This window comes from Amblyomma maculatum, chromosome 1, assembly GCF_055883805.1.
Source record: "Amblyomma maculatum isolate TAMU_Amacu chromosome 1, ASM5588380v1, whole genome shotgun sequence".
NCBI lineage: Eukaryota > Metazoa > Arthropoda > Arachnida > Ixodida > Ixodidae > Amblyomma > Amblyomma maculatum.
In genome coordinates this window covers 328385756-328404809 of record NC_139344.1, presented here as the reverse complement: position 1 = coordinate 328404809, position 19054 = coordinate 328385756, and the positions used below count along the sequence as shown (strand labels likewise).

Below are 19054 nucleotides of genomic sequence, written 5' to 3'. Positions count from 1 at the left end.
AAAACACGAGTTGGCGCCTGCCCACGCTGGCGTCGACGACGATAAAGAGAACGCGTTTGGACCGGCCACCACGCTCCACATTTCTTTCTTCTTACGTCGGTGCACAGGATTTCGAGAAGAAAACGGAAGTCAAAGGCAAAAGTTGGCGCAGAGAACGGGAGGAGAGAGGTCGGCGGCAGCAAGCCCGTGCTTTGCAAGCTGAAAGAGGCGACCAGCAATGTGTGCCTGTGTCCGGCAATAATGTTCCGCACGGCGCTGGAGGCGATGTTAAACATGGTAGCGTAAGCCCTTCTCGCATACATCTAACACCTTGATCTCGCAGTCTGCTCCATTCAGCTTGATTCCTTTTTGTTTGTTTCCCAGCAGGCGACGTCGCAGCTGGTGACAGTGCTGGCGACAGCGCCTCATTCAAGCGTGCTGAGAGCCTACCCCCTGAAGATACATCGGAAGAAGTGGCTGTCAGCTCTGTGGCAGTAAGGATCTCCTGTGTAAATTTTTGTTCATTTATGAGGAAGCCAATATATTTGCTGGCAGTTCTCGGGCATTTTCGCTAGCAAAGTTTTGTGGAACTTTTTGCTGTAAAACAGTTTTACATTGTGGCAACGGGCATGCCTGTTATTTCAGAGGAAAAAAAAAAAAAATGTTTTCATGCTCTTGTTCTCGCCGTGTTAGGCTGTCAGTGGATGACTTTGTCGCAGCAAATTTCATAGGCATGTGCTGTTGCAGGGCTGTGCAGTGGGAACATATGCCAGTCACTACGTCCCACTTTGCTAAGAAAAGTGGAAATGCTGCTCAATTTGCTGACAGCCAGTTGCTTTTCTTACTATTTTACTATTTTTCTTAGGATAATGCAGCTGCTGCCGAGGAAACTGAAAAGGTAGGTAAACTGAGTTTGGTATTATTGGCTTTATTTTTGCTCATCTGGCTTTTTTTCCCCTTTAACTTTTTCTCCAGGCTATGCTTGATGCATATGTAACAGAACTTCAGGAAAGACTAAATTTGAAATTAGAACTTCGGAACAAGAATCTAGCAGCATCTGGTAAGGCTATGGTTCCTTCTCATCTCATGAATACATTGGGCTCTATCGTCGTAGTCGTTATTCACTATTGACATCTTCCATTGTGCGCATAATAATGTACAGCCATCCCTTGATTGTAGTGCATTACTTATTGCATTATCAAGTTGTGAGGGAAGTACTCTTGCATGCCTGCGACGTGGTTACGAAGGCAGGGCGTCAAAATGCTCAAGGTATTTGAAGAAGTGAGTTTGTGGCATGGGCGCAGTGTGCCTATACAAGGAGCTTTTCATCATGATCATCGTCACCTGGCCAGGGTTCGTATTCCGAGTTTGCGTCATTATCAAATTGTCGCTACCTCACATCGTGTCATCTGATTGGTCGAAACACTGGGACTGGGTGTTGCCACTGCGGAACCGGAAGAGACGGAAACATCATGTTCCGGTGTTTCTACCAATCAGATGACTCGAGCTCACATGAGATAGCGACACTTTCGATAACGACACAAACTCGGAATACGGGCCCAGCTACAACCACTGCAGAACGAAGATGATCTTCAGGAGCTGTATTACACAGCGATCCCATCGCAAATCTATCACAAACCAACCAATTAGCCCGCACCTATTGGTCGATTTTGACTGGCAGACATATCAACCTGTAGGAATGGGGCTAATTGACAAGTTTCTGGCAGTTTTTGCAGTGTGATCATTGTGTAATTTGTCCACAATTGACTGTGTCTTGTACCATTTGCAGCCACTGTATCACTTCCTGTCTAACTTCCTTGTCTCATTTGTGCCTATTTGCTCTCTGTTACCCCCCCCCCGTGGCGCGTTTCACATGCTGCGATTTTTGCACTGTGAAGCTGCAACTCTCGTCGGTCTAGCCGCAGAGTGAGCGTCGCTCCAGCTGTGGAGGCGTTTCCAACCGGTTGGAATTCAGTCGCAGCGTCGGTGCAGTCGTTCTGGGACTGACCAATGAGGAGCCGAAGAGCGTTGCAGCGTCGTGTGACGTCTGGTGACGTGCAACGGTCTGAAGGGGAGAGCGCGCGCACTCTCCTATGAGACCGGCTGTGGCAGAGCAGCGTAATATCTACGCCTAAGCAGCCGCCCCTATTTTGGTTTCATACGGCGCAGCAATGCGCTTTTTGTACGCTGAAAGACTGTCCGTTTTCATAAATACGTATGTATTATCGCTTAGAATCTAAAAATACCTCTGAGTATATAAATCAAACACACACTGTGTACGTGTTTTTTACAAAACATCAAACAACCCTGATGGGATCGCTCACCTAATTCGCACACGGGTTCGCTGCATGTGAAAGCACTTGCGAAAATCGCACTGCGGCGTTACCGACTGCACCGAAAATTTTCGCTGCAGTCGCAGCATGTGAAACAGGCCCGACACTTTCTGCTACTTGCAGAACACTGAAAAAAAAAAAAAATATTGTGTAGTAATTATGCCTTCACTGTGTTTTGTAATTTCAGGCAACCGTCCAGAAGAAGCATTCTTCAGCAAGCTTGACTCAAATCTGAGGAAAAACACTGCATTTGTAAAAAAATTGGTGAGCATATTCTCTTACTCAGCTTCGAGCAGATTTATTTATTTATTTATTTATTTATTTATTTATTGGAGGCATTACAGAGGGGAGTGGGATACATAAAAGTATAAGGATGTACGTACAGCAAAGTTACAGAAGAAAATACATTACAAGTACATAAAAAACATGCGCAAAAAGAACAAGGAAAAAAAAAACTTCACAATGCAGTGGGGATAAGTAAAAACTGTCAGGAAGTAAAGGGCAAACAACATAGTAACAAGCAATATACATTCAAAGAAAAACAATGGCTTTCCGAAATGCGTCGTTATCTGTTACACGTGCGATATCATGGGGAAGGTGATTCCAACTGACACAAGTTCTAGGTATGCTCATGAAATCTTTTGCATGCATTCAGAAAACAATTTCAGAGGCGCAGCGAGACTCTCTCCTGAAGGACATGGCTGGCTTAAACCTTACCAAGTACATAAGTGAAGTGGTATGTTCGTTTGATCTCTGTTTATTAGATGTCAAAAATTGATGGTACTGCAATCAGCTCAATGCATTCTATTTTGTCCACAGGCGGCAGCCATAGTGGAAGCCAAGCTCAAGGTAAGTGCACTCCTTTGGATGGAAGGAAGAAACATCTTGAAGTAATTATGTTGTGAGAGTCTGGAAACTAAACCAGAAATTAAATGGCTGATAGGCATGTGCTGATCGATAACCTACGAAGGGTTGATTGTGCTTTACATTACAGAGGCTTTTCTGCATGGTCATCATGATTTTATTTATTTTTATTTAGTATTTTTAAGCCAATAGAAAGTTATATAGCATTTGAGTGCAGTAAGTGCACTGATTTAAATATATTGAAAAGTTTTGTGCGTCAGGAGGTTAAAATTTGCTTGTGGCTAATTGTAAACTGAGGGGAAACCTACTAGCAAAGCTAGTTTGTATCGTTACCTACTTTGCATAAGTTTTAGAGGTAGTGCCATGATGTTAAGAGTAATGCCATTTTCTTTGGCTGTGGGAGTGGTTCAGTGTTGGTAATATTGTCAGGATTTATTTTGTTGAGCTTTTGTTCCTAACATCCCAAATTTTTGCTCGCGTTTATGACTCTTGTGAACGTCTTGTGTAATGGGTTCTAATATTTTTTGCCCTGAGGAAGCCTCGACAACTTTCAAAGGGTGACGAAAAGCCCCACGTGTCTTGTCTTTTGTACCGTTCGGCATGACACCTCCAAACGAGGGCATATAGATGCATAGGCTCTCAAAAAATGCTCAGTATTAGATGACAGACTGTGGATTAAGGGAAGGTTGGGGTTTAGGCTAAGGGTTCTACAATAATTCGTTATGAGAGTCCTTGGTCCAGGGCATTGCTTCTGATAGTTCAACACACTTTGCCTTTTCATTCCTCCTAGATGTCTGACATTCAGACTGCCGTGATCGTGTGCTCATCATTGCACCAGCGCTATGCAGAGTTCTCAGCACAGCTCCTTGAGAACTGGCTCAAGGCATTGCCACTGAAAAAGGATGACAAGGTTTGTTCCTGCTAACTGCATAGTCTCTCTCTTCCAACGTTGAACTAGTTCACCGGCATAACAAGCGATTTATAAATGCTTCATCTGGATCGCACAAAAGTATATACTGCTTAGTGAAGCTTTACTTGGCAGACCCAGAAGATAGAGGATGGCAAGAGAAAAAATGGTTTTGTTTTGTTTTTTTTCCCACGTTCCCTGCTACTAGCCCTATTCTTTCAATTCATCCCGATTCATGTACAGTCTTTGTTTTGCCATTTTGTTCCTGGGGTATCCGCCTTCATTCCCGGCTGTGGCGGCCCTTTCGATGAAGGTGAAACAGAAAATGCCCATGTACTGTCCTGTGTCGATGTATGTTAAAGAACCTCACATTGTCGAAATTATCCAGAGCTTTCCACTATGCTATCGTTCACAGCCTTAGTTGTTCTCTGAGGTTAAACCCCCCAAACCAAACCTTTTTTTTTATTTTTCCTGTTATCATCTACTGTCTTGTTGGAGGTTTCCTGGCCCTGCCAATTGTTGGGAACAGCTTCGAGTACCTGCCAGAGCATTTCTTTGAAGTAATGTGATGATTTGAAATAAAGTGCATAGATATCTTCCATCTTTTTCTTCGGGCTTATGGACACGTTCAGCATGTGTGCTGAAAAATTTTACAGAAATGTTTTTGGAATAAGTGCTACATTCTTATTTCATTATTTTTTTTTTTTTTGAGTGCGGAGAGAGTGCAGACCACTCAGAATATTGCAACTGATTATATGTGTTAAAGGTCTGATAGCATTGGTAACTATTGCCGCTTCACATCACTGCAGTTCGCTTCATCTTGCTGCAAGTTGCAATCATGTTGGTGTCATGTTACATCGAATGTCACCTGCGACATGCATTCTTTATTTAATCTTGGGTGTCTTAATACTTTTTCTTTTTTGCATTGATGCCACAGATGATACCATTGGTTGTTTGTGAGAAACAAAAAATCCAAAAGACCTTATTAAAGGCATTTTCTTCAGAAAAAAAAGAAAAGCATCTAAACATGCATTGAATATTGGAATTGGAATCTCGAAGCCATTAACTTCTTTTAGCTGTGAGCAAATGAATAATTGTATGAAATCTATAGTCTCTTTTCAAGCCAGCCAATTTGTTTGCTTACCTTTTATTGCAGGGAAGAAAAGTTTTTGACTGCAGAGAATAGGAACCCTTGTTGAATAATGCAGATATGTGTAATTTAACACTTTTAACTGTGTAAGCATGACACCAGGCCATCAGCAAGTTTTAGATTCATATGTCTTAAGCCTGAGCACCCTGAACTGTTAAGCTACTTGTCTGTATTTGTGCTCATTGTCAAAACTCATGATTCATTATGCACTTCAAGGAACCATATTCTGAAGGCATTTATAATTTTCAGTTTACTAATTTTCTTTTTTATAGTGGCCAATTGGTACTCGCACAGCATTTGACATTTGTTTGCCTAGGTGGCATTGTGCAATGCATGTGGAGGGAGTGAAAAGCCACAGACGCCAAGAAAGGCACCGAGGAGTTATTTTTGTGCGTGTGTGTGTGCGTGTTTTGATCAATGTGAAGTGATGATGTAATCATGGAGATAGTTAATAAAAAAAAAATAGAAAAAGAAACCGCATGCCTCTTGGTGGGACTCAAACCCAAGCCCTCAGAATTTTGCATCCGGTGCTCTTCACCCTGAACTATGGCAAGCGCTGCATTTCAAAGTGTGCGGTGGGCTCATATCATGTTTCAGCTATTATGGTTTTCTCTGTGCCTTGAAACAATCTGCCTCTGTGTGAAACTCAGTGCCTTGCTTGTTGCCTCTTTCAGGCCACTAACCTCAGCAAGATCAGGGTGGACTTGAGATTCTTTGCTGAGGTCAGTTTCGAGTTTCTGCTTTTGAGGAAATTTTTGTTGCGCGTATGATGAGAATTTGTGTACCTTTAATTTTTAACAGAACAGAGGTATGAGCTCGAAGACTGCTCACCATGAAATGGCAAGGACATCTCAATAGTGCGTATAAAGGAAGGGGAGCAATGCATATATGGCTGTAAATTGTGCAGGTTCGTTTCAGAAAAGGGGAATGTCAATCTTTTCAGTCACTTGTTTCACTTTCTCTCCGGAACAGCACTTCTTTTCTATGTTACAATCTCAAAACACATCTTCTATGGCAGTTGCATGCACATGAAAAGCAACTAGCTTTGATAATTTCCATCGTGGTTCCATGCTGAAGCAACTGTCACAACAGAACTTATCAAGGCTGTTGACATTGTATATGCAGGTTATATTCGATATTGTTGCTTAAGAAAGAATTGCTAGTTTTTGAGCATTAACAATATCAGTGACTATGCATTTAATGAGCTGCAGTTGTCCTTGGACAGAATTTTTCTATTCATAGTGTGTGTATGCCGTGCATACTTCTTTCATATGTGCCGCTGTCTTGGCAGTATCAGCCTAAATCCTTGAAAAAGAGAAATGACTTGAAAGATTGTCGAATAAAACAGTTTAATTTTTCATTTAATCGCATCAAGATAAGGTCTGTCTTTGTGGGCTTATCTGCTGTTACTTGCTTGTTGTACTATATTTATTCGTATTCCATGCAGTTGTGTCATTTTTTATTGTCTCGAATATGTGATATGTTTGGCAAAATTTGGTTTGTTTCAGTTAAAATTTGGTTAAAATTTGCGTATGAGAGAACAATTGCATAAACTTTCTGCTGCCTGGTTTGAACAGTGCACAAGTCTGAACATTTGCTAGGAGGCCTGCATTTTTTACTAGCTTGAGATTATGGATGACATAAAACTAGTTTTTCTTGTTTCGTGGAAGGAACTGTCGGAATATATAACCGGCCGCACGCATCATGGCTTGGTGCTAAAAAAAAGAAAGCATGCCTCAAATTATGAGCATACCTAAACCGCTGACTGTTCGAAAATGCTTCTCCTGGCTCATCAACTGGCTCATCAGAAGTAGTCTTTTCCAAGGAAATGCAATTAGACAGCGAGTTTGTTTTGACTTGGGTGAGGCACTTGTGGTTGGTCAGGTTTGGTCAAAAGTACTTGTCGCCAGTAGCGATGAAAAATTGAAAGGGTTCTTCAGCAGATGTTTTATCAGCTGTGTCTCTTCCCCAGAAGCATGTGGAAGGGCACTCTGAATTTCGTGTCATCCGCTTTCACTTTTCTGTAGCCCAGGATAGTGGGCACTGTGGAATCAATCACTGTTTTTTGTTCGGGTTTGCAGCTGATAGTGTGCAGTTTTTTCTGAATTCTGATCGAAACAAGCAACTACCTTACCCAACTGCACTACTATCAAACAAAATTCACTGCATTATGTGTTCCTATGCAAAACTTGAGTGCACACAACCTGTTGTTTTAGCTGGTAGAAGTATTCCAGGATGGACTTTTGAGTGATACCAAAACCTGTACACCTACCTGTATTAGGTTTACATACTGCAGTCCTTGCCTGGACATGTTCCGGACATGTTCTGCACATGTGAAGTATATTATCCAAGAGTGGCATAATCTGAAGACTGACATCATTTTTTGGTTGCATCCTTGCACAGCTGCTGGTGTGCGGAGTGTTCACCCAAAAGGAGGGTCTGCCGGTGTTGAGAAACCTGCTGACATTCCTAACATCCAGTGATCGTGAGGAGCACAATAATTTGAACATCTTGATCAGCTTCTGCAAGCACTGTGGCGAGGACTTTGCGGGTTTGGTCCCTCGCAAAATCCGCATCCTTGCCCAGAAATACATTCGTGATGTACCAGTGAGTGATGTAAGTCGGCATCATTTTTTGTTACAGTAGAGTGAAGTTATTTTGGCGGAGGGAAAACAGGATACGGATCTAAAATGGCTGGAATTAATAGATTTTTGATTAACAAATTGCTAGCTTTTTAATAACTGACACAATGTCCTGTGATATGCATTTTTATGGATGCTACTTTTTGTTGTGAAAGAGGAGTGGTACTGGTCAAGATCATTGTTGGTCACTTCTAAACAGGGAGGAAAAATGGGTTATTGGAGTCTGAGGAGGCATCCAAAACAGTGTCAGCTGGGGTATTTTTTGAGAAAGTGAAGCAGCCAGTTTCTTTCTCTGCAAGAGTAATCGTCAGGAACACACTTCTGTTCTTTACCATTCACCTTTCAGTAAACCAAGATGCAAACTCTTGTAAAACACAACTTGTTTCATAGAATAATACAGTCTGCTTTCTTAGGCCATGAAAAGCACCTTACCGTTATTTTTAAAGAGAGAAGCATATAACAGTTGTGTCTTGTGACTTGTAGTTAGACTCGTACATGTGATAAATGCCCTAATGCAGCGATGATGTTATGCAAGCTGTTTTTTAGCCTAGCAGTGAAGGCCGTCCTATTGTTGTCATGCCTTCCAGCATTTGTGTGCCACAAGTGCTTGGGCTACAGTGCACCACACTTAAGACGGGATATTTATGTCAGCGCTTACCTTCGGCACTTAAGCTCAGCCTCTCTTTGGGAGCCCCATGAGGAATTCCACTGGCAGGCTTTCCTGCATATCACGGTTGACCAATATGAGATGACAGAGGTGACGCGCTTAATGTGCTCTGAAAGTGGCACAGTGAGCACCGTGGAAATGGTGTGTGCGGTAAGCATTAAACACATTTTGGAATGATCAAAGAAAAACAAAAACAAAATATGTGCTTTTGTATCATCATTTGAAGAGGTCGGTTGGCTAGCCTATCTTCATCAAGTGTGGTGTATGGGAAAGCCCACTTGTGGGATTTTGTATGGTGTCAATACCAGCATACGAAAGTGACGGGTACATGCGGTAAACGATGGAGAGGAAGGCAAAGAGAGCATCTTTGTACTGTTTTCCTCACATTTTGAGATCAATCTTAAAAATTTGGCCCAGAATTGTGATTTTGTTGTACTCAGATTTTGAAAGTAGGCAGCATTAGTTTGCTGCCGAAAGTTGGACATTTTCTGATACCCATTTCTTGAATTGAATATGGACCACATTACAAACATTCATTTGTACTTGAAATTTGAAACATTCACATGCTTCTATGGCCTTCTTTCTTTTTTCTTTTACAAAAATGGACGGGGTGCTTTCCACTGCTTGTTATAAAAGCCAAAGATCGACAGGAAAACTTTTGTTCCAGTCATTGTTAGATTGCCAGTACCTCACATTTTGATGTGCATCTGCATATTCTATTGCACCGCATATGTTTACTCTATGACCGCGTTGGTAGAAGAACTCTAGTTTCTAGAGTAAGAACTGGTTACAAGATCTTGAGGATATGGACCGGCATTGCAACAGAAGAGTTATTCTTGTCGAGACAGTTTTTTTTCATTATTAACTTGTAGCTTTAGGCTGTGCGGGTGTTTTCAACATTAGTTGCTTGTAGCATGAAGTATTAACTGTTTGGTCTTGACTTTTTCAAGGTACGCCTCTTCTGGGGCATTATTGGCATTTGCATTACTTACAGCATCTCGCTTGATCGGATATGCATTGCTTCATACGTTTTGGCTGATGTGCATTGTGCAAGGGTTAGCTCAATGAGTGCGCATTATAATTTTTATTTGGCATTTGTTTTGTCCGTGTGATCTTAAGGGACCATTCGCAAATCTACTTACTAGTGCAGATTGTTCAGCAAGAAAAAGCCAGTGCTGTTCCTGTGTGACAAACTGACTTCGTGATTTTACATACCAGCCACCCCAGCACGCTGTAGAGCTACGTGCGTCAGCTATGCTCACATAATAGAAAAATATAGAACTCTTTACAAATTTCTTTGTCTCTGGCTGTGCAGTTTCTGACTCCAGATAAACAGAAAAGTCTCCTGAGCATCCTGCGCGAGTATTACCGCTCAGTGTGCAGACACCTGCTGCGGGACCACCAGAACCTTCGGGGTCTGGAAGCGCACAATCGCCGTGTGCTTCAGACCAAGGGTGAGCTCAGTGGAGAGCAAAAGGAGAAGTGCGAGGCAGCCCACCTGGCCTTCCAGAAACTTCTCACCGGTACCCAGCAGTTTGCGGTTGGTGTCTTGCTTTTGGCGTTGCACTTGCTGGAATTCTCCGCAGAAAGTCAACACGGTTTCTGCTGTTTGCTGCTTAGCATTTATTGGTCTCCGCAAAAACTGATGAGACGATGTTCCTTCTTACTGCTAGGCTTGCGATGGCTCTCTGCAGAAACTCGCAAGGCAGCATTTCGCCTTACTGTTAAGCATGCTGGTATTCCTCAGAGATATTTGCCATATGGAGAGAAATTCTTCTCCCTGTTGAACGTGCTACAATTTTCTGCAGGAGCTCATGAGATAGCGTGTGTTAACTATGCTATGATGTCTGCAGAACTCATAGGACAGTGTCCTTGCTTTCTTTTAACCATATGTCATTTTCTGCAGAATAGAGATGGCACCATTTCAAATGATATTTGTGCTGTGCTAAGATTTCATTTCATATTCAGCTATTGTTCCAGATTTTATTTCATGTAGATTTTATATTTGCAGCTAATCGAGGGCTCTTTCTGTTATTGTGAACAAAAGGTTTGTTTCAGCTAAATTCCAATATGCATCTGATAAATTAAGCAAGTAGGCTTCAAATTTAAGGAAATTTTACAATAAGCAAGCACTTTTGTTTTAGAGCAAGATGTAAATGAACATACTTTTGACTCCCCTTTTCAGGATGTGTTAGATGAAGATGTTCCTGACTTGCCATTAGAAGGTAGGTGCCGTTTCCTTGCACATTGTTGTGTAGCTATTTTTTTCAGATCATGCGAAAGTAGTGGCTTCTAACTTGATGATGTTTTATTTTTTTAGAAATCACCACACTGGAGAATGATGCTGCCACACTTGATATCCACAATCGTTTTAAGGGTGGAGAGGTGAGCATCTTCTTGAACACTGGCTTCTTGCCTTTGTAGCACCAGCACATTTATCATTATCAGTACCTTGTGCTGTGTAGCAGAAACCAATTGGCAATGCTTGAGACTACAGGCCGTGTTGGTTTTTGAAGGTGGTATTTCACCTTTTTTTTTTTCCTCTTCAGAGTACACTGCCAGCCCTTGATAATTTGAGAGCTTGAAAGGGACCGTAAAATTTTCCAAAATTTGCTGAATTCGAATTAAAGAGCACTCTTTTAATACACTTGGCATTGCTGGGACAAATGCGCTAGTTCAGGTAAACGGGTCTTTCAGAGTAAACAAATTCTAGAAAGTCAATTACTTCGATTATGGTAGTATGAACCTTTCTCAGACAATGTTATTAAAAAGAGCTTTGTTAGATGTTTGAAATTTGTTTGTGCATGTTTCTTTAATAAAAACAGTCAACTTCAGTATGTTGCCACCCTGACCTGTGCTTCAAAATGCATATCATGTCTGAAGTCAGCAGGCGTGCTTCACTCTCGAGTGCTTAAGAGGGCGACATTCTTTTTGTTTCAGCTGGATGGAAGTACTTCGCTGTGGGAGGATGAGGAGACTCGGAGCTTTTACGAGAATCTTCCCGATCTCAAGGCATTTATACCTGGGGTAAGCAGCAAGGCCACGGCATTAGGAGCAGGCTGTACGACTGATGACCCACTCCAATTATTGCTTCAAAATCAGCTGTTTTTCTTGCTGCCCTGTGTTGCAGTTGTTTATTTTTATTTTTTAAGGTTTACATGATGTTTGCTGTAACCCTATCATGACCTCTCTGTATGTATTAGTTCCCAGCATAATTGGCTCATACTGTGTGCAGTAACAAAACAAATGCACACATCATGATCACTTTGTTTCTGTTGTTTTATGCCAGATCTTGTTCAAGGACAGTGTGCAGGCTACCATCACAGTGTCATCCATAGAGGATCCTGTTGATCTGTCTTTGGAAGAAGGTGAGCCTCCCGCAGATGTGTTGCGTTTCGACATCTCGTGGAGATGTGTGTGCAATTTTCATGAGAATTTAATTCTGATGAAGCTGGACAGGTTTAGGCTTTAAAAAGGTCAGGGTGTAAAAGCTTCTGTTGTATATTTTTCTTCTGGGAAGGGGGGGGGAGGGGGGGGGGATTGGAAGTACCTTAGATGATCAAAAGCAATCTGTGACCCTCCATGACACTGTCCCTCATAGCCCACATGTGGCTTGGGACTCACTTCGATGTCCTCCGATGTCCTGTGAATCATCAAAACAACATTGCTACTGCATCCGTGCTTACTAAATAATACCAGGCCTGACATTATTTCGGTGCTTGCTGCTTGGATGAAGTAATGGACTCAAAAATCTGGTTGTGGCTCGTGTAAAGTTTGTGTTGGCTGAAAGGTATAGCATTTTTTTTTCCGGGGGCGTGCAGCTATTCGTAATTTCAAATACTAGTACTTGCTTTTCTGTTTGATTCGCATCATACTTTTGCAATTCGAACTATTCGAACCTTTTTAATGTTCAGTAATTACGAATTTATACTTAACCTAACTGCCGGCGAAAAACTGTTACGTTTCCGAAAGGCAGTACATCATACTTATCACACCAGTCAACTTGCTCTTTCATCATAGAGTCATTGCCAGAAGCAGTCAGACTCTAGAAACTGTGTTTCTTAGGCCACAGTTGACCAAAAAAGAAGTGTATTACAGAAAGTGCGCCTGGGAGCAAGCCTGCGCAACCACAACATTCACCGCGGTGTGCGCAGTGGGGCATCTAATGGCATGGTTTTGTTTTCATTTCACTAAATAAAGTTTATTGCATTTACCAGCACATGATTCTTCCTCCCTTACTTGGTGGCTGATAGTTCTTACAGGTATTAGTAAATTATGATTAATTATGATGGACAGAAACATAACTTTTTGCAGGAACTTTTTTTTTTTTTTTTTTATAGCTGTGCTTTACAGAAGTGTGTTTCTTTTTAGCTTCAACTAACTTTGCTGATATTTGAAATCATTCCAAAATATTCAGCTTAATTTGCACCTAATTTTGTTATTTGTATTTACTTTGATATTTGCACACTTAAAGTTTTTTGAAATGTAATGTAATGGATCATGGAACAAGGTTATCTGCTTATTTCACAGTTTTCAGAGCTCTTGGCTGTCCAGTTCCTTTTGTTGAATCATTCATTTGAACGTTTCATCAAAGTGGTTTAAAATGTTGTTGAGTTTCTTCTTTTCTCTTATGCGCAGATTTACAGAAATTAGAAATGGAGGGTGCCCTCGAGATCGAAGAAGAAAGAGAGAGTGCTCGATTGGACGATGGCTGCAAATCAGAAGAGAAGGATTTAACCGAGACATTGCTGCAGGAAATTGAAGGTTAGCCAAGAACTGTCAGTTATACCATATTATATTGTTTGTCCTGAATTAATGCCATCCTAATAGACTGTTCGTTCTGGATATTCCTTGTATTAATGCTACTTGCTCACTGTAGGAAAAATTATAGTTCACAACATTTTGGCCATTTGGCTGTTAGGATGGGCTAATAAAGAAGCAACGTACCAGTTTCCTTCATTACATTTCTTATTAAGCTCCTTTGCTTGTGTGTTGACTCAAATTAAGTGCGGACCCTGAGTCAACTGTTGCCTGTGATTATTGGATGAAAAACTGCAGCTCCTGATGAAGAGCCTGCAGCTGGCACGGGTCCTGGCACTGCCAACAAGCTTCTGTTGGATGGCTTTCTGAACTCCTTACTTCACTGTGTCAGCAGGGAGACGGTCGACCAGGTAAACTCCTCCGTCCCTTTGCTTTATTTTCTCAGGGTCTCAGTTGTGGGCACATCAACTGATCCCCATACCTATACAACCCATATAAGCTATTAAAATCTTGTCAGACAACTGCTCAAAGGAATGCAGAGGACCGAGGCACCTAAATTTGTTTGTTGTAAAAGTGGATTGTTCATCTCAGAGTTGTGGCTGCGTTGATGTCTATTCGGCGTCACTCTACGGGTTTTCTGGGAAAGCGTCTTATAAAAGGTGAGCCACATGAAGGAGCTTCACTTGAGCAGCTTAAACATCATCTCAGGTGACAGGATCGAACTAGTCATTCAATGTGTTACACATTTCAGTTGCAGATGGGCCTAGGTGTACTAGAAGCTGTAACGAGCGAGTGCAAAGGGAGGTTCACAAATAGTTCTGCTCTGTGCTGCTGTTGCTCTAGTTGTAAAGGGGGGGAAAAAGCCGCTGAAATGAAGCTTTTCATCTCATCCCTCATGTACTCATGAGTACATGAGGAATGAGGGATATTTTTCATGTACTTATGAGTACATGAAATAAATGAAATGAAATTAGAAATGATTTTCAAAATTTTATGATTTAGCGTCTTAACACCCAATAATCACAGCTTGTGATTGAATAATACTGCCTTCTGTTTTGTGCATTGTGGTTTCAGGTACCAACTACCTCATAGTTGACCGCCAAGGACTATGCACTTTACTAATAACTACTACCTCCAGTGATGCCAGTTTTAAAATGCTGATAAATTTCTTTTCATAGTTGACTGGCACTAAGTTAAGAGCTATAAATCATTTTATATTTCCATCTGGTCCTTGTGAAAACATTCATTCGCACCTGTTTGTGTTTGAATCATAGATGCAAGTAGCATTTGCTCGCAGGGGAACTTTTTTTTGTTTGTTTGAACTACATAGACATGGGGATAGCACACTAGGATATTTTTCAAGCTGCTACATGTGGTCGTTATGTAAAACTACATATCCTTTTCACAAACGGTGTTGTTACACGGCTTTTGTTACCTGAACTGGTTGCTAAAGTTGATTTGGGTCCTAAGCCTAACAGTGCACTTTACCCCTTGCCATTCCTTTCAGGCAGCGGAGCAGTTTTGCATGAACCTCAACACCAAGCCCAATCGCAATAAGCTGATCAAGGCTCTGTTCCTAGTGCCTAGAACAAGGTATGATACTTGTTGTATTGCATTTTTGCTGCACTAGAACGGCATAAACATTGCAAAAAAAGTGAAAAAAAAAAACAAAACAAACATTGGCTGTCTAACTGAGCATGAATTGCTCTTGGAAACAAATCCCTTTAACATCTCTACCACTAAACCCCAGCATAAAGCTGGCACGGGAGTCCGCAGCATCTTTGATGGCCTTCTGATAACTTTTTTCTTTCGCTTTAGTGTTGGCCTGTTTCACTTGGTTACTCATTGTTGCTGACTGTCCAGGACAAGTGAAGGCTCTTCAGCAAAAACAGTTATTGAGGCGTGTCTGTGTCATTAGTAATTAATATCCTGGCTTTAGTAAATGGATGTCGCATATTAATAGGTTGAGCATCGACCGACGTAACCATTCTTTTTTTAGTACTTTTTTGGCTCTACATTTGTGCTAAACGGAAGCGTCTCTAACCATCTTGTGCAGAAAGTTCAGTAGCAGCTTTTTGCCAAATCATTCTTTTTTTTGATAAGAGGTAGTCGTTGGTGAGCACCAAGTTAAGTAGGAGAGGCAGGAGTAACAAGCCCTCATTTTCGCTCTTCTCTTCCTCGCTTGCAATCTAGGCTCGACTTGCTGCCTTTCTATGCTCGATTTGTGGCCACACTGGCGCCATGCATGCCAGACGTAGCCACAGACCTGGTCAGCATGCTTAAGCAGGACTTCAAGTTTCATGTGAGTACCCCCAAGCTTCAGGAGATTAATGGAACAGTGGTGTCTTCAGGTTCGGAGAGCGAAAACTGTACCATTGCAGAACCAGCATTGCCATGAAACTCACAATAGCTTCATTTCAGAGGCCATCTTATGTATGCTAATCTGAGTTTCAAATAACCAATATTGTGTAGTGCTGAACCTGCTTCACTTGCGAAACCTTGAAGGTCCAGATTAAACAGCAGCTATTTATAATAATAAAAAAGTTAATATGGTGTCTTTTGGGTATTGTAATGTAGCTTTTCTTTGCCGAGTAATCTGTTTACCTCTGTTGGTTTTATTACTTTGTAATGTGTGCTTGTTGCTCATATCTTTATGCATCTTCATATGAGTGGTGTGTGTGCGTGCGCGCGTGCCGGGGTGCATGTGTGCGTATGATTATTTCACTACTCTTTCTATTTTATTTCTGCAAGCAGTCAGGCTCACTTTTCGTGCCTTGTACTTTAGCTCAAGAAGAAAGACCAGATCAACATTGAGTCAAAAGTGAAGACAATGAGATTCATAGGTGAGAAAACCCGTTTGTAAGATGTTACACTGATACAGTTTTATTTTTACGCAGTGTTTACACTGGCACAATTTGTTCTTGTTTAGGAGAGCTTGTGAAGTTCAACATTTTCCCAAAGTCGGATGCACTGCAGTGTCTGAAGGTAAGTTTGATGAGATACTTTTCAGTGAAAAAAAAAAAAAAAAAATTTGAAGGGGTGTAAAGCTAGAGCACGCTAAACTTTGCATAGTGCCACCGAAGTTATAGCACAGCCTAATGTTGGCTGCTCTCTGTTGGAAAAGCTGAAGCCAAAATAATTGCTGGTGATTTACATGATGTCGATAATTGTTCCTTGTGATTAGTTGCTGAAGGAAATGTATTTTTCATCAGTTCTTGCTTTGACTTTGTAATGCAGAATCTTCTGCTGGACTTCAGCCATCATTATATTGAGATGGCATGCAACCTACTGGAGACATGTGGTCGTTTCCTTTTTCGATCACCTGATTCGCATCAGAGGACGAAAGTGTATCTGGTAAGTCTTCCTATGCACTTCTATCGTGTCACTTAATCTCTTTTCTTTTTTTCTTTTTATTGTTAATGTAATTTTGGGGGTGGGTCTATGTCTCTAAATAGGCTTTGATATGACCAGATCCACAAGTTAGAGTAGTGCTCCAGCACCGATTGCTGTTGCAGCATGGCATCACTCCTGCTAGCGGTCAAAATTATTTTGTTGAAGTTGAGACCCTACAAATCACTAGCCTTTGTACTTGCTTTGTTGCTTGCATTTATTATGCCAGGCAGCTGGCTGTCAGTATTCAGGATCAATATATCAACTGGCTGGCTGTGTTATCAAGTGTCCATGATGTTTATGTATGCGCTTCTTTTTGGGGATTGTATATATGGGCAACAGAAAAACATTTTCTGCTTGGGCAGAATGTAGGTGGTGTTGGTGAACCATGACAGTAACGAAAGATTTCTGCACGGTTCTTCACTGTCATTGTTCTTGAAGGTTATAGACAGATGAACATAACAAACACTTAAAATCTCCACTTTTATTGGCAAATCCCTGAAATGCTGCAATTGGTGTAAATGTTTGGGGGGTTAGGTTCTGTGGAAGAAAGTGCAGGATGTTTTTTTTTTTTTTTCTTTACATGTTTTGTGGTTTTGTTCTGCTGGCATTTGAATTTATCCTCTAAATGTGTATGTTCTTCTTTTCTTTTTCTGTGTTTCAGGAACAAATGATGCGAAAGAAGGCTGTTCAGGCTTTGGACAGCCGGTACATAACCATGATTGAGAATGCTTTCTACTACTGCAATCCTCCAGAAGCACCCATGGTAGGCAAGAGTTATTAGTTCACTGTTAGTCTTGACCTTTTCAACTTACAAACTCTCTTCGAAAGAACGACTAAAATTCGAAAAGTAGAAGCAAGGCATTCCACCCCCAGGTTGCAGGCACTCTGGCTGATTGATATAAATTCAAATAGTTTTATTAGGCTTGTTGTTCATCGAGATGATAACCAGGCTGTAACTGCAGTGTAGTGAGGGTTAGACGTTCATTTTGAGTCTCTGTTAGTGCAGTTGACACTGCCTGTGGTATAGTGCTTCTTGTCTCTTCAACTTCAAAACCATTTTGCGCCAGTAACAAAAACAAAAAATAATAATTGGTTAACAGAAAGAAAGGCCTAGTATCTGCCACACTTGTTGCTGTGGACACCTGAACTGCACTGTAAGGGAAGGAAGGAAGGTGGGACTGAAAGTGGAAAGAGAGATAGAGGAGCCGTATTGGAGGGCTTCGGAGTAATTTCGACCACCTGGGGATCCTTGTGCACTGACATCGCACAGCACATGGAAGCCTCTTAGTTTTGTAACTCCCTCTTTTGTTTCACAGTCTGTTCGGGTTATACGGCCACCATTGCACGAATACATTCGCAAGCTGCTCTACAAGGATCTCGCTAAGAGCAACACTGAAAAGGTATGATTCTTGGTCAACATTATGTTATTTCTGGACGAGCGTTGAAAAATATGGCTCTTGACATCTTCAACCAGACTGGGCAGTTAAGACATTCAGTAGAGCAGAGTGTTGAGTGTGCCGTAGTTCACTGCATTTGTCTTCCACCATTGTGCTGTCTGGTTTTATGAGCTTGGGGATTTCTCTGTTCACTGGAGGTGCAGTCAGCTTTTGTCGGCTCAAAGTTTATCGGTGAATCAGTGGTACACTACACAGCCATCACAATTCCAGTTCTGTAGAGGTGAAAGTAATTGAAGCCCCAAGTTAAAGTATTGAAAGTGCTAAAAAAGACGAACAACAGAATGAGACAGACACATGAAGCACATTGTGTGTTGGCCTTATTCTTTTTTCCTTGTCTTTTTGAGCGCATCCACGATGAGGAGAGAGGAGTCGCTGGAGAAAGATTTGATGTTGGGAAAGGTTGAGGGTCGCCGGAGAAGGGGTAGGCAGCGAACGCGATGGTTAGATGGCATCTGATGCCGCTGCAGATGAAGTTATGCGATGTTGGGAAGATAGTGAGAGATCGGAAAGCGTGGCTTGACATGGTCTATAGGGTCACAAAGAGTCGGACACGACTGAATGACTGAACTGACTGACTGACAATATTAACACGGTTAATCATCATGCCCAAACGCTGCTGTTGGATGTCCCAAAGAGATTACGACCCGTCTTAGGTTGCATACAATCAGGTTCTGAAAGAAGTCAATGAAAGGAACTTAAGGTGATTAGAACAATGCAAATAAACATACGGAGAAATGAAACCGTAGTAAAGAAATAAAGATACGATGTACTATGTCAGAAAGAACTAGGGAGCTTGAGTGGCGAAAAAAATGGGAGAAATACACAAAAATTAATGGTGATGCAACAGTTCAAGCAATCATTTTGACGAAGTTGGTGCTGTACAATCCTTACAGGATTCTGC

The 19054-nt window shown here is 41.5% G+C and overlaps 1 protein-coding gene across 2 annotated transcripts in view; it reads left to right on the top strand.

Moving 5' to 3' along the window:
• Window positions 1-19054, top strand: part of Upf2 (UPF2 regulator of nonsense mediated mRNA decay) — a 40822-nt gene that overhangs the window by 570 nt on the left and 21198 nt on the right. The window contains exons 2-25 of one of the 2 annotated variants that reach the window (XM_084587056.1): window positions 108-276; window positions 367-473; window positions 845-877; window positions 955-1039; window positions 2500-2576; window positions 2968-3048; window positions 3132-3161; window positions 3967-4086; window positions 5908-5955; window positions 7637-7849; window positions 9858-10082; window positions 10728-10767; window positions 10863-10927; window positions 11483-11569; window positions 11832-11910; window positions 13181-13306; window positions 13601-13713; window positions 14811-14896; window positions 15497-15605; window positions 16089-16146; window positions 16233-16288; window positions 16541-16657; window positions 17358-17459; window positions 18013-18096. In XM_084587056.1, the coding sequence (XP_084443182.1) occupies window positions 108-276; window positions 367-473; window positions 845-877; window positions 955-1039; window positions 2500-2576; window positions 2968-3048; window positions 3132-3161; window positions 3967-4086; window positions 5908-5955; window positions 7637-7849; window positions 9858-10082; window positions 10728-10767; window positions 10863-10927; window positions 11483-11569; window positions 11832-11910; window positions 13181-13306; window positions 13601-13713; window positions 14811-14896; window positions 15497-15605; window positions 16089-16146; window positions 16233-16288; window positions 16541-16657; window positions 17358-17459; window positions 18013-18096 (2310 nt within the window). Of the gene's footprint in view, window positions 1-107; window positions 277-363; window positions 474-844; window positions 878-954; window positions 1040-2499; window positions 2577-2967; window positions 3049-3131; window positions 3162-3966; window positions 4087-5907; window positions 5956-7636; window positions 7850-9857; window positions 10083-10727; window positions 10768-10862; window positions 10928-11482; window positions 11570-11831; window positions 11911-13180; window positions 13307-13600; window positions 13714-14810; window positions 14897-15496; window positions 15606-16088; window positions 16147-16232; window positions 16289-16540; window positions 16658-17357; window positions 17460-18012; window positions 18097-19054 lie in introns of both variants that reach the window. The other variant, XM_084587054.1, reaches the window with a different exon arrangement.